This window comes from Myzus persicae, unplaced genomic scaffold (genome assembly GCF_001856785.1).
Source record: "Myzus persicae strain clone G006 unplaced genomic scaffold, MPER_G0061.0, whole genome shotgun sequence".
Taxonomy (NCBI): domain Eukaryota; kingdom Metazoa; phylum Arthropoda; class Insecta; order Hemiptera; family Aphididae; genus Myzus; species Myzus persicae.
This window is the reverse complement of record NW_019104333.1, coordinates 658,682-674,600: the sequence shown is the minus strand read 5'-3', so window position 1 is coordinate 674,600 and position 15,919 is coordinate 658,682. Positions and strand designations below refer to the sequence as shown.

At 28.1% G+C, this 15,919-nt stretch overlaps 1 protein-coding gene across 2 annotated transcripts; it reads left to right on the top strand.

Annotated features, from left to right (window-relative positions):
- Positions 1-4,841: 4,841 nt before the first annotated feature.
- LOC111041264 (YEATS domain-containing protein 2-like) lies at positions 4,842-6,995 on the top strand. 2 transcript variants are annotated; one of them, XM_022325500.1, is made up of 2 exons: positions 4,842-4,948; positions 5,824-6,995. In XM_022325500.1, exon 2 carries the CDS (start codon positions 5,850-5,852, stop codon positions 6,642-6,644), a length of 795 nt encoding a protein of 264 aa, XP_022181192.1. In that variant the 5' UTR covers positions 4,842-4,948; positions 5,824-5,849; the 3' UTR covers positions 6,645-6,995. The 2 variants fall into 2 exon arrangements, with proteins under 2 accessions (XP_022181192.1, XP_022181191.1); XM_022325499.1 differs by having other exon boundaries at positions 4,843-5,100.
- The last annotated feature ends 8,924 nt before the right edge of the window (positions 6,996-15,919 follow it).

Genomic DNA, 15,919 nt, shown 5'->3' with positions numbered 1-15,919 from the left:
TATAGAACAGGCGTACAGCTGCAGATTTACAGGATGATTTTTTTATCTTTGAACACGGATTATTTTAAAAAGTATAAATGTTTTTGAAAAGTAAAATTACATGGTTTCTAGTCGCTAAAAATAACAACATTTTTTACTTTTTTGAATGACGATTGACAGTCTAAATTTCATATTCTAAAGCAGAATATAAGTAGGTATTTAAAGTATATATATTATATAAGCTTAAGCTATATATAAATTATACAACTAGAATAAAATTCGTAAACATTTCACGGGCCCCCCCCCCTCTTAGTTGCACCACTGCTAACAAATAAAAACACAAGATTGGTTCTACTTAAGCTTAACTCAAATTTGATATTTTGTATATTTGTTAGTCTGAAGAGACAACATATAAGCGGCATTTTTTTTGTTAATTTTTACTCTCAATCAGACCATAATTTTATGAATAGTATTAATAAAATAATAAACCCAAGTATAATAAATTAACTTTAAAATTCAATTTTGTTAATAAAATAAAAACATTTGCTGTATTATTTGGGTAGAAGAATTTTAATTTTCTTCAAATAATTAGTAAGTAAATAAATAATGAATGTTTACAAACCCACCTAGTATTATAAAATCATTGTTGGTAACATATTTAATCGATTGTCCTTGATAGTTGAAGTAATTACGCGGGTCACTGGTCAAGAATGATATTGAAAATGCAATCAGTAGTAAAATATAATATTTTAAGGTTGTCAGATCGAGCAACCTAGGTGCTAGCCGCTAGCTATACCACCTATAATGTATCATGACATTTTGTTGAAATTCTCAGAATTAATAATATTCTATTTCAGAACATGAATTTTAAAATATATGCGATGTCATTTAATAAAGTAAAAAATATTAGATTCCGATAAAAAAAAATATAATTTTTAGACTCACAACACTTAAAATAATAAGTTGAGAAAATGAGTGTTTACCTTTAAAAGAATCACCCTCGCATACAGCTGTGCCGCAGTATCATGTTTCTATCGATGTAATAATTGCGTTTGCGTGTATATAATGTGTAGGTACATACAACATACTACTACATACAATATTTATATAATGTACAATACACTTAAATACATACTATCCACATTTAATATGTAGGTTTAGCGTATAGCCGTGTAGGTAATAAACACGTATAGGCATATTAGGTAATCATTGTTCGTTTCAAGGTGTATTGAAATTCGCCTTGGGTGCCAGTTTGGCACTTTGGCGGGTAGGCCGTAGACACATCACATAATATATAATGTATAGGTACATATTTTCTTATTCGTCAATATTCTTTAGAAAAACAAGATGCCTGTTTTTTTGTTTACCAATAAATTAAAATGGAATTACAGTTTCATAAACACATGGAACATAATAAGTTATGGGTAGTAGGTAGTAGGTACCTATAGGTTATGACTAGTTTTATACTTCCTAGTTAGTAAAGTTCCTGCTATATCACATAATAGGTACCTATAGGTATCTATTATTTCTACTTCAGATCATATAACACTGTACAATATATAATCTATGATATTGACCGTCTTACCGACTACCAAATTATAAATATTATTATAATAAATAATAATTAAGCAAATTACAGCAGTGGAGGGTCAAATTTCTTCCCAGTCACAAAAAATGATTTGTAACTCGATCGTCTTATTAAGTTGTATATAAAGAACTGTATGTACTGACTACTGAGTCATACATTCATAGTACTTACAACTTACTACTATTATATATTATAGAGTAGCCAAGATTTCTCCATAGACATCAGTGTCGGTCTGGGATCTAAAGGGTTCAGGAGGCCATAGGCGGAGATCTTGTGAAATATTGAGGGGGGCTCAAATATTTGATGACAAACAGACCCGTGGGGGGCATTGCCCCCTCACCCCCAACAAACTAATTTTTACATTAGATCACTCATACAAAATTGTTCTCGTTGACTCGTTATCATAACAACTTAAATAGTTACAGACATAAAAAAAAGAATAATTAATAAACGATTTAAATTTAAATATTTCATATATATTTGAACTAAATTATTTATTAAAAATCTAAATCACAATCTCAAAAGAAATGTATTCCCAAGAACATCAAACAATAAGTAAAATATAATTTAGTATAAAATGGTCAATACGGTTAACGATTCATTCAATCGCGATAAACTTTACGATAGGTTTAATACAGCTATAGCGATAGTCCTATAATAAATAATAGCTATCGCTTCTCGAGAATTAACAAAAATTAGGAAAAGAAATAATATTTTTCCCATCTAAAATAGAATGGTATAATATGTTATTCAATATAGATGGCCAATTGATACAAAATATGTACAATATTAGGTATATAAACACTATATAATATTATTGTGAATTGTGACTTAATTGTTCGGTATGTTACCGTAAATAATAAATTGGTAAATAGTGTGTATGTAATGTACTAGGTACACTTATATAATTGTGGATATAAGAATATAAAATAGTGAAAAAAGTTCTGCAAACTGTACAAAATTACGGTATTGTTTGTTTAATATTCTTGGGGGCGGATCTTTAACTTCAAATCATTTATTTTGGGGGGGACTAAGCCCCCGTAAGCCCCCCCCCGATCTCCGCCTATGCAGGAGGCAAATAATTCAAAGGGTCTCTCAAAAATACCAAAACTCAAAAAAATAATTTTTTGACAGTTTTCATTTTAGTAGTAAAAAAATTTCAAATTTTAATGTTAAAAATATCTATATGACTATATTTATACAATATGTAACCTCAAAATGTAATATATATAAAAAATTAAAAACTATATAATTGAAAAAAACTAGATAGTCGTATAGGTAACACAATTTATACAAGTAATCCTTTTAATAAATTTGATGAGTGACCCACATGTCAATCAATTTTTCTCGGTCAATTTCTTTATCTTTTTCTATAGCCATCATCATTAACTGATCCAAATTTTCTTGTTTAATGGTTGTAATTTTGTTTTTATAATCTTTAATTTTGAAAAAACTCTAAAACTCTCTCATGAAATTTGTGTAGATGGTAAAATTAATGTAAATTTGTAAACTATAAATAGATTACAAAACAGATTTGATTGAAAAGATAATTCTCGAATTATTACAAAAACACAATAAATACAATTTCTGCATTTATTACAATCAGGTTTTTTTGTTACATCATCTTCACTCTCAGTATCATTCATAAACCTTATACTATAGTTACCACTATACTTAGTATACTATACTATACAATAAGGTTTATGGTATCATTAAATGATTCAGTTTGATAATTTGTAACATTTCTTTAATTAATATCATTAAAAGATAAATTTGGTAGGACATTTTTGAATTGAGAAGCAAATTGTTTTAGCTCCAAGCTAAATTATGTAATGGATCCAAACCCATACCACTGGGCTATATATAGTAGATAAATTTTGGTAAATAATTTCATTTATTTTTTGAAAAATAGGGGTCGGTGCCTCGGAGGCGATCGCCTCCTAGCCTCCCGGGCCAGGTCGAGTAGAGGTCGACACCACGGATTAATATATATCGACACTGAAAGACATAATATACAACTAGATATCCAACTACAGGTTAATATTGAAGTCGGCAGCCATATGCCAACAGGGCAAATTTGCATGAGTGATAATATATAAATTATAAATATATACCATATAAATGTGTATATCTCTTGATCTATTCACTATTGTGTTGTTTTGTAAACATTGCCAAATTGGCATATGGCCGCATGACTTAAACGTTCCTGTGAAAATGTAATATGACGTGCAGTCCGCTATCTAGTTTTTGTATTTTATGTCTTCTGTGTATTTATCATAGACCAGTGGGCTGTGACCAATTGCATTTGGATGTCCCCCCCCCGTCAATTTTAACGGTGCTGGACGTCCCCCCCCCCGGACAGAGATATTACCCACCTGAATCAACATATACATTTTTTACACATAATAATATAGGTTGGAAAATAGGTTCTTCGGTTTTACTCGAAATATACAATCATCATACTGCATCTATTGACTATTATCGTTCACGTTTTTATTGAAGCTCTACAGATGAGCAGCTCAAGTGCATCAATAAACATTTTAAATTGTAAAGTGGAGCTTTCCATTATAATTTAAGTAAAGATGACAGGTTAAAAAAGTTTTGTGAACGTTTTTCAAACGATGATATTTAAAAATTTTAAATTGTTGTGAGCTTTGTTACCAGAATAAAAAATAATTATATTTTAGGCTTATTGATTTGTATTATTTTATTTTGTATTGTATATGTCAAGAGTGTTAATATGACGTGATTATTCCTTAAGATATATTACTAGAATAAAAAATATAAGTTACGTTTTTTATATTTGCATTATTTAATTATATCATATTTATATAAGTATCTATAATTTGTATTGACATTTGACAAATAGCAAAGGTTATATGACGTATTATTGAATTATATTTATATATTAATTTAATAAAATTGTATTGAGCACATTTATTTGCATTGTATATTATTATTAATGTTAAATATTTTTATTTTTAGACCGGGGGAATTTGTCCCATTCGGCGGGGAAACGTACTAGATTCACGGCAATGACCATGACAAAATCGATTTTGCAATTGTTCTGTGGATATATTATTCTATAGATCAGTGATTTTGTCACATGTCACCTTAGATCATATACATGCATATTATGATCTAAGCATGTCACATGTGTGTTATCACCATAGACATATATAAGCAAAAGTTGTTTATTTATGTCTATGGTTATCACAATATAACGTAACGTGATAAGATATCAAATAGTTAATTTTTAATAAATAATAATGTAACTAGGACCTGGTATAGTAAGCAAGCGTAGTACATATCTTATACTATGATAGTAAGTTAGATCAGCCGTTAAGATTCCAGTTCCAGACCGTCTAGAAACTATTGCTTGTAAGTTGCTATATTCTGTGGTCCAGGAACCAGAACTTACAATAAAAAATACAAATTAATTCCTACGTTTTGGTGACGTCGTAACATACTTAGAACATTAAATAATATTTTGTTAATATAAAAGAAGAATATTGACATTTGCACATACCTAGGTAATATATTAATATTATAATGTTATTCTTACTACTGTTGTAATTTAGTATTTCATTAATGTGTAATCTACAAAATGTAATACCAAATTATATGTAAACAGATAAACTGTTTGTACATGCTCTTTATTTTCAAGTAAAACATAAGCAAGTACCTATTTTATTTTTTATTCAATTTATACAAAATTAAAACTATTAATACATTATTGTACTAAATTGTATAATTAGTTTTCATAATATATAGGTAATCCAGTACGTTCAAAAACATTATATAACTAATTCTCGTTTGAAATTTCGGAAACAAGAATAGGTTAAATATTTCAAAAATGTAATTATGCATGATATACTGGCATCATGAGTTTTTTCTACCTTGTCTTGAGTTGACTAACAAGTAACAACTATGACTAGCTCTAAGGAAACATTCTATAACACTACTGTTAGGCAGGTAGGTTAGATTAGGAATATTAATATTTATAAATTATTAAACATATATTATATGTATGAATTCTGCTTTAAAAATGTACTTAAACAATTGAGTATTTGTAGTATTTATGATGTCTGAAAAAGATTAAATATTTAATAAAATATTATATGGATAATTATAATTTAAACTTTGAGTACTTTGACTCAATTACTTTTCGTTCCAACAATAATATTTAATTTATAATCATAATAATCATATAAAATTATAAATTAAGAAATAAATAATTATTTTGTTTGTTATAGATGAATTTACATTGTTTACATGTGAAATGAATTCAACTGAAAAAATTCTAAAAACATTGAGTACAGATCAAATTTCCCAAATTGTTGCTGGTGTGCAAGCAGATTTGGATGATGAAATGGTCAAAACTAAAAGAACACTGGATCAAATTGATCAAAATATTTTCACTTGTATTAACAATTTAAAAAGACTCAGAAGAAGCATCATAATATCACATTACGCAAAAATGAAAAATAATATTGATGGCAATAAAAACTCTCAAAGGGATGCCCTTCTCAAAAACTTAGATTGTGAAGACGAAGCAAAAGATTTAAGTGTATTTATGACAAATTTGAGTAATGTATCAACTAAAGTAAAAACCGAACCTATGAGCAACATTGAACAACTAAGCAAAACCATCTCACAAAATGATTTCCCTTCTGGAAGCTTTATTCCTAAGACTGGATTAATTGATCTAACATTTGTTATTGGAAATATTGTTAAAATAAGTGATTCTGAAAATGAAATGAAATACAAATGGACTGTTTATGTACGCAATGCAGAAGAAGGGGTTGACAATTTGGTTTATATTGACAAAGTGACATATTTCTTACATGAATCCTATGAACCCAACCATATTGTAGATGTAATTAAAAAACCATTTTCATTAACAAGACATGGATGGGGAGAATTTGTTATTCGTTTACGTTTGCACTTCAAAGGTAACATGAATGTTCAAACTGATGTATATCATAAACTGTGCCTGAATAAGGACATAACAGTCGGTATCCCAATGGTTGCTAAAGAACAAACTGTTAAGTACAAATTATTGCTGCACAAATAATATGTTTTTTGAATGTATATTTAGTATATTTTGTAAATATTGTGTACATAGATATACGATAACTATGAATTATAATGTATTGAACCTTAAAATTATACTTTACTTTTAACTATAATTATATACATAAAAAATCTGATACAAAACGAAAGCTTATAAATTATTATTTATCTTTAATTCCACAGTACTTCAGTTAGAATTAACTGGGGCCTAATATATTAATTCTACATTTATTTCCTTCATTTTTACTACCAATACCGCCTATATTGTATTTTCCCAATCTATAAATTTACAATAGTACTAAATTATACTCAAAGGTTATTTTAACAATAAAAATAATACATAAGATTAAAAGTTTAACTTTTAAATTGAGTACTTCAGCATTTGTAGAGTGTAGATATTAACCCTTAACAGGCGAGGCCCGGTCACCTGTGAGTTGTGACCAGTATGAGATAAAACACTACAAACTAGATTATATTATTAACTATTAAGTACTGGTTTATCCTATACCCTTTGTTTATCTAAAAGATAAAAAATTTCATTTTTTTTTGTTATTAATATGTAAATATAAGAATTATTAATTATAGTCAATAAAGAATAAGTGAAATTTAAAAAAAATATTGACTATTTCATATCCATTCAACAAAAATTTAATAAATAATCATCGTCTTAATATATTTCCTACGTAGAATAAATATTAAGAGCACACAAAATACTAATTAAAATCTTTGTTCGTGATTCTTAACAAATTAAAATTTATTTGATATTTAAAAGTTTTTTTTAGAAATTCCAAATTTCTCAAAATCTCAACGGACGTCAGTGATACATTGATACCTTTTATCACGTATATCGAAATTGAATAACAGCTGGCATATCTTATCTATATTCTATATCATGATAATAGAGAGACGTCTGCGGTACGTTCGTAGTTAATAATTTGGAGTTTTGGGAGAGTTCCACAAGCTCATAACTTCAAACTGTATAAAGAAAATTACTACTACAGAGATTTCTTTATTAATAACTTAAATCTCTATAACTATAGTTGTCAGGTGTACAAATTAAAGTAATTCAATCAAATACTGTATATATCATATATAGTATTTGATACTTACATTTAAAAATGAATCAAAAACCAGAATCTTCATCTAAATGTCGAACAGTGAGTATCCAAATTTGTTAAATAGTAAATACCAATTACAACTTTTAGTCATAATATATTGTTTAAAATATAGTGTAGATATAGTTAACAGATATCATTTTTACTTAAAATTCTTTCATTTACGTTCATATTTTCATAAAATAAAATTTCAATCTTTGGTGTACACTTAATAACAACTGATAGACCATGGTAGATTGTGGTGGATATTAATTTCAGAAGATCTGGTACATTCAGCACCATTTTGGTGGATTAACAAATCATGGCCCAGTTTCTTGAAGAAGTATTTCAGGACAAGTGTTGTTACTGGGTTTGATCATCACAATAATAATGTCCCACTATTAAACATTATGTTTGAGTAAATTTGGCTTAAGTATTATCATATTTATTATAAATGTTTTTAATAGGTTTAATAAAAATATTATGTGGTATGGTAATGGGTAAAAGGGTCACTATCATTTTTCTCAGTTTTGTGGAATTGTACGAAAAGAAAATCATTCATTCCTGAAGAATATTTATAGCAGGTACACAAAAATACTTATTAGGCAAATAATGGTGGTAATGCATTTATGCTAAAAAAAAAAATTAAATATCTGAACATATTGTATGATGCATATATATATATGGTATGTACGCACTAAGTAGGTACTTGTATTTAATTCCTTTATTAAATAAACTAATAAAAGTGGGTTGTCTTATTTTATAATTTTATAATTTTAAAATATCTTATATTTGTGTAAAATATAGTACTTACTGTAAAGTTTGAATTTGTCATCCTAGATTTGAAAACAATTTAATCTGGCCACCCTATAATAGATGTTATTGTATTTTACATGCAACTATAATATAATTAGATATCCAAAAATGTTTTATAAGATGCAATGATTGGTGGTTCAAGATGATGTCGGCGCACTATTTGTTTTATTACTCTGACCCACTCGCAACATAGCAAATTTATGTTTTGCAGAACCGACTTTGTGTTATTACTTTTAATTTGAAAGTAAATTCACCTATTATCAAACTTTAAGTTTAAAACAATACCTGTATCCCTATGTTGGTTATTTCATGATATTATAATTAATATGTAAGTTATGAGCTTGTAAATTATTATAATTTAAAAATACATCAAATTGTACACATGCTCAGAGAGAGAAAATAAATGGTGTGCTGAAATCATCTTAAAGATATTTAATTTACCAATGCATTTTAAAATAAGTACTTATTATTGTTATAATATTTTAGATTCATCGTATAATTTTATACATATTTTGAATAGGTACGATGAAATTGAATGGGTAGGGAAGTCACTTTTCCATGTATATTTTTTAATTATTTAATTATGATATTGTCAGGTTGTTTTTACTTAAAAGAAACTCATCCTAAAATAACTTACCGTTATGATTTAAAAAAAAATTGTTTATTATAAAATAAGTTATTGCCATGGAAAAAACCAAGGAGACCTATCATGTATATTTTGTAATGGTCGGTATGGCTGGACATGAAAAAATATTGTAATTTATAGATGTAATACTACTTTACCTTTACTTTTTCTATCTTGAACCTTGTATTATTTTTTAAAAAAATTATTAAATTAGATATATGTCTATTATAACCCATCCTGCTACAAATGTTTGTGCAAAATACAATCTATAATATGTACAACGTACCATGGCCCATTTGTGGTATATTGTAGTATTACCTAGGTAGTAAGTACTTACATGCTTAATAGTATACCAGCAAACTGTATGTTATCATATCATGATACATTTCAATATTTCAAAATATTATTAAATTGTTATTTAAAAATATTAATTATTTATGAATGAATTATATAATGATGAATGGTTTGCTTGTAAAATATTATTTTAACATAATTTGTCATTTAACCATGTGGCATTGACAATTCATTATAGGTTAACAATGTAGGTATTAACAGGTCATGGTTTCAAACATGTATCTAGTCCCTGACTCAGTGGTCCTAGTACCAAAACAATTATGTCAATCAATATTCAATTGTGATAAGAAAATTAATTACATTCTTCTCTTTAAACTATTTTAGACAAGCATCATAAATTGTGTTACAACTAAATTTTAAAACAATTGTGCCGTTGAGTATCTACCTATTTTAGTTTTTGGAAAAAAAAGTTATGCAAATTATTTATTTATTACTTTATTATTCATTAACTAGTAATTCAAAATTAATAAAATAATAAATTGCTGATACAAAAATTACATAAATATAGAGTAAATAGTAAATAGTAAATACAAAATATATGTGTAGAATTAATCAAATTAGATTACACGCACGCTTTATAGTTTTATGAATGTATCAATCATAAAAAAAAAACTTTTGATTGGTTTTCTTAATATGTACTTCATTGCGATTAAATAAACATTTGATTCGTAGTGATCGCTGTGCACGACTAATATTTGTAGTTGCAATTTTAAATAATGCGTGAGTAACCTTTTAAATACCTACCTCAGTTAACTTTTTACCACGATCTATTAATATCTACTTAACACGTGTAGCACAACTTTATCGAGATATGTTGTACTACCTCTTCTTAGCCCATCAAAATAGATTTCATTGCTCTTGTAATTGTATCTGGATCTGGACTTAGCCCGAAAGGCATGGGCAAAAACTCATAGTGATCGGATTTCGTCAAAAACATAATTTTATGAACTGCACTATCTATCTTCATTTGGTGATATCCTCAGACCAAATCTAGAGTAGAAAAGTATTTGGATGACCCTAAGGACTCTAAAATATCCTGTAAGTTTGGTAGGTAATAGGCTTCGGTTTCCGTAACTTAATGTATAATGTATTGTCTACATTGCAATAAAATTCAAAAATAACTATTTGGATTTTTGGGTTTGCTATAGATTTGTATTTTTGCATGTGGCGATGTCTCAAGTGATAAACATTGTTAATATAACTTTCATGAAATAATTCCAATTGGGATTTAAAAATTAGAATGTTCTCATCTCATATAATAATATTATCTAGTATTATCTCGTATATAATACTCGTCAATATTTTCACAAACTTCAAGGTGAAATAATAGACTTTTTAAGAAAATTATACTAGTAATCGGTTTGTATATAATATCTTAAACATTGGTAGGTGGGTGCCTATATATTTTTCTTGCATGCTCATGATTGTATTATATATTTTAATTGTTATGTATAGCGTCATGCTGTTTTAAAACCACGCTCTTGATTTCTGTTATTTTTTGACAACTCGTTGCTATTGACATTTGATATTGATCATCATTCATCACTGTTCAATTTTTGCGAGAAAAAATCATTGTAGCCCAATGTCATAATGAAGCCAGCAATGGAATTTTCACGGTACATTAATTCTATTTCATATTTCGTTATTGTTTATCTCCTCAGTTCTGAATAACGTCCTTGTTCAAAATACAATAAACAATACCTATCTATAGATATCGATATGGAATAATGATAATAATAATAGTAATAACCGAAAATAATAAACTGACAGTGATGATGATGGTACTCGATGTGGTACAAACTCAGTAGGAAATTATACTGTTATGTACTGTGGCTTTAGTGTGGTTGAACGTAAACAATAATACGATTTTTTTCTATTTAACTTTGCAGGCTTATGTATAAAACCTTGGAAGTTGTAACCTTATACCTTGCGGTAGTAAAATTTATTTCCGATTAAAATTGGAGTTTGTCTTGGTGAATAAATATTTGTGAGATTTGAAATGATGACTGCCCAGACCTTCTGAAATTAGTAAAATTGGATTGTGCTTTATTTCTTGAGCGAAATTCTAAAATTAGAAGATTTTGATATTTAGTTAAATATACTTATACAAGTATACAACAAAATACTTAATGAGCATTTTAAATTTTTATTTATCGCCATTTTCTAATAATTTACCGTTATATTTTTTATCTTTTATTAGGTACTGATGCCTGACAATTTTAGTATGTATTCCATTTTTTTGTGTGCTTATTATTACATGTGAACAGTATAATACCGTTTACTGTTAGCTCGCTTCCAAATATTATAATTATGTCCTATTAATCTAAAATTCTACAAACGTAAGAATGTAATATATATTATTTAGATATGTGTGGATTGTTGGTACTGTACACTATATCCAAATATATATGTTTTGTGTAAATCATCGTATAAGTTAAGCTATTGTAAAATTACTAATTGCTTGTAACATACTTAAGTAATATTGGTTAACTTGATCACATCGAACATCAAAGAATAAATTAAATTATAGGTTATATATACTTTATATTAGTACTAGCTGATCCCGTGTACTTCGTTACCCGTTAAATGTACCAAATAAATATACGACTCAAACTTATATAAATAATATATAATATAATAAATACAATATATGTATAAATAATTACATTAATTTTTCTAGCTTTATAAAAATAAAAATAAAAATAAATACAGATAAGAAAGAAAAAAATTATTGTTGATAAATAATTAATATAATAATTTTATAAGACTTCTGAGTATATGACGTTTTTTGTTTTATCTCGTGCAGAACTATATCTTTGGGACCTTTATCTTCATTAACTAATAATACAGCTACTTCATCGATGGTAGGTGCATTATTGATCTCTGTGTTCATCTTGAGGAACTCTGTCAGCATAAATAATTAACTTAAAGTTTTGCAATTCATCAAAGGATTTCGACTTTATATTAGATCTAAAGCTCTGTATGAGGTGATTATTTTCACGCAAAACTGTTTGCAATGCTTTAATAAGACCTCTTTTTAAATTTGGAATCATATTTGTTCGAATAGATGTTTGATCCGACTCTGACATAAAATAAATTTGTAAAAATTTAGCATTATTTCCAATTTCGGGTAATAAACTACCTATTAAATGATGCACTTGACCCTGAATTTTAAAAGTGGGCATGAAGTTCCCTTCAGCTATTTCGTTTGCTCCAAACGATGTCATTTGAAACAGAGTATTATACCGTCTAGAATTATCAAAGAAATGTTTTGATAGAGGGTGAGAATTATCAATTAAACTTTTAATTAATTCTGGAAGATCCTCAAATTGTTGTAAAACAACTTTACCGTCAGTGCAGCAAAGTCCATTGGTTTCATCTTTCCATTTTTTTGTATGGCACTTAGGACATAATATCGTCATTGGTCCTATTTGAAGCGCTTTAATATTTAAATAATCAATCTCGGATTGATAATTAAACGCTGATTTCATACTCAAAGCGTTACGTTGCTCCTGTGCAAGTGTTTAAGAACGTTCTGTTGTGTTATATATTCTGTTATATATTCGAGTATCATTGGCAGTTCTTCTGCCAATGTCTGCTCTTGGCGCTCTTGGCATGATGATGAATTAGCCACTTACCCGAAATTTAACTCATAAGAATAATCAAAAAGTAAGCACAAATTATGCTCGTAATTGGCGTACACGTAATTCACGAAAAATAATAACTCAAACCAATAAACATGCCCGATTAACCAATAGCAACTATTATTATTTTAATCTGCAGCAACAACAACTTATTATTATTTAGTTTATTTTTTTCTATACAGATTGTGCCACTGTTGTATTTTTGACATCCATATTTCCTACTTTCTGGTGGATTTTTCTAAACAAAAGTGGTCCTATGACCTCCAGTAGACTATCAAGTATAACAGTAAAAAATTTCAGCCAAATCGGTTCGGTAGTTTTCTCGGTTAGCGCGGTCTAAGAAAACCCTTACCATTTTATATAATAGTATAGAGTATAGATAGATAGATAGATAGATAGATATAGATAGATATTATACTTACCTGATCATGTAGCAATGTCTTCTATACAGGGGCGTAATTTCAGTTTTTTTTTTTGGGTGTGCAAACTTTTAGGCAGGCCAATTTTGACATTTCACCAGGCCATTAAAAAATATGTATTTATATGTATAAATGTAGGTAACCTATGCAAACCTATATGTAAATATTCTTTCTTTCCTTTTTATATAATTATAATTGAAACTCACAACGACTAATGGCAACTTTTAAATAGCTAGCAATTCAAAGAATTAAATGCTTATAAGCTATTAAAACAAACAGCTAAAGCCATTTCACTATTATTTGAAAAAAAAAGGCAAGTAAGGTATAATCAATATACCTGATAAACCAAATATATAGGTACAAAAACTTGAAAAAAAAAATGTATTTATCTTACCTATGTATGAAATCATAATGTTTAAATTAATTATGACTGCGCATTGGAGCATTAATGGCGGGCCAATTGTTAACATTTTTTAGGTTAGTGGTGCCGTTGCACACCCTGCTCTCCTCAAATTACGTCCCTGCTTCTATACCTATATAGCTATAATAGCTATGGTGTTTTCAGTATTGTATGTGATTGGATTTCCTTTTATAAGTTTCTACAGTTTCCTACTTCTTCCCCGGAAGATATTATATTATATTTACTTACATAAATAAGTAATAACAAAGATTGTAATATCGTGTATAATCATACTTGTTATTCAATACTAATCATATATTGTTAATAATTTAAAAATACATAGATAGCTGGAAGTCTAAAAACAGAAGAATTATAAATCAATATTATAAAACTATATTTACAACTATTTAGCGAGTTCTAATTTCAAATTAAGAAGCACTGTAATACTAATATATACTTTTCCTGAACTATTCAGTATTCTACTCGGTTATTCTGCATTCTGCCTTATCGGAATATTGATTTTTTAACGATCACTTACTAGCTATACTCTCATATTTAAAATTGTTTTTTTATTATTCAATATGAACCTACCTATAATTTTGTATTGCGTGTTAATTGCGTTTTAACGTAATCCTATTGTATATTATGTAACAGTGGCGTGGCGAAGTGAAATATTTTATCGGGCAATTAATTTTTTGATTGACCTACCACCCACCCAGTAGGAGCCACAGGGGCCATGCCCCCCTCCCTCCTCATTGGCCGTATTTGTTTTTTTTTGAAATATTTTATAATTTTTTTTTTTTTGTTATTTTTAAATTTTAAACAGTGTGTGACCCCTCCATCGCTATAAAAAATCGGTCTCGGTGAATTGGGAATATCCGTTGAAAAATAACGATTTTATTTATTTATAAGCTACTTCAGTAGTATATAGAGTACAGTTGTAACTTGTAGTATCTAGTTACCACGTAAATATTAACTAAATGATAATGCTTTGAATAGGTAGCCATGTTTTGTGTTGTTATTCACAATATTGCGGTACTGTACTACTGAGTATCTTAGTATAGTTATTAATGATGTTATTAATTCTTATTCTTATTCTTATATCTTATTCAAATGTAGTTAGTTTTGTACAACAATATTTCTCACTAAATCCAGTACTCACCACCCACCCAAAATTATCGGGCACTTGCCCTTCAAAATCACGGTCAACCAGGGCCGGCGGCAATGGGGGTATGGTGGGTCGTCACACCCCCCCCCCTGTTGAATTTTTTTGTAATTATCAGTCGGCAATTTCAGGGAGCCGTTGTCCGTTGGAAATTACGGTGAAAGACATAAGCGCCAAAATGTGATAAGAAAAAAAAATCGTACCTTACAAAAGTGCCAAAATCGTATCGTACATAAGCGCCAAAATGAGATGAGAAAAAAACAAATCGTATTTTACAAAAGCGCCAAAATCGTATCGTATATAAGCGCCAAAATTCTAGGTACCTGTCACCTGTGTGCTACGCAGTGGCGGCTCGTGCCTAGGTGTGCAAGTGTGAGCTCACCACATATATTAATTAGATATAATAGTGAAAATGTATAATAATAATAATGCATTTATGTATAATAATAAATTCATGTTAACAAATATCTGTTTAACTGTATTTATTATATAAAAAAATTAAATTTTAAAAACAAACAAACGACAATTATTATCATACTCCTAATTAATATTTTTTAAAGTACTTAATATTATTTTCTAAAACTGTATAATCTCAAAATTAAAAATGCTAATAAATATTTTACTAATTACATTTATGCTTAAAACAGACTAATTTTTTTAAAATAAACTTTTGCAATAATTACACACCGCCTACTTTGAACACCACGAGCCGCCACTGGTGCTACGGTTAAAAGATATTAAATAACAGATAATATTATA

Excerpts from the sequence above, each read along its gene's own strand:
- LOC111041264 (XM_022325500.1), top strand. The coding sequence starts at position 5,850 with ATGAATTCAACTGAAAAAATTCTAAAAACATTGAGTACAGATCAAATT.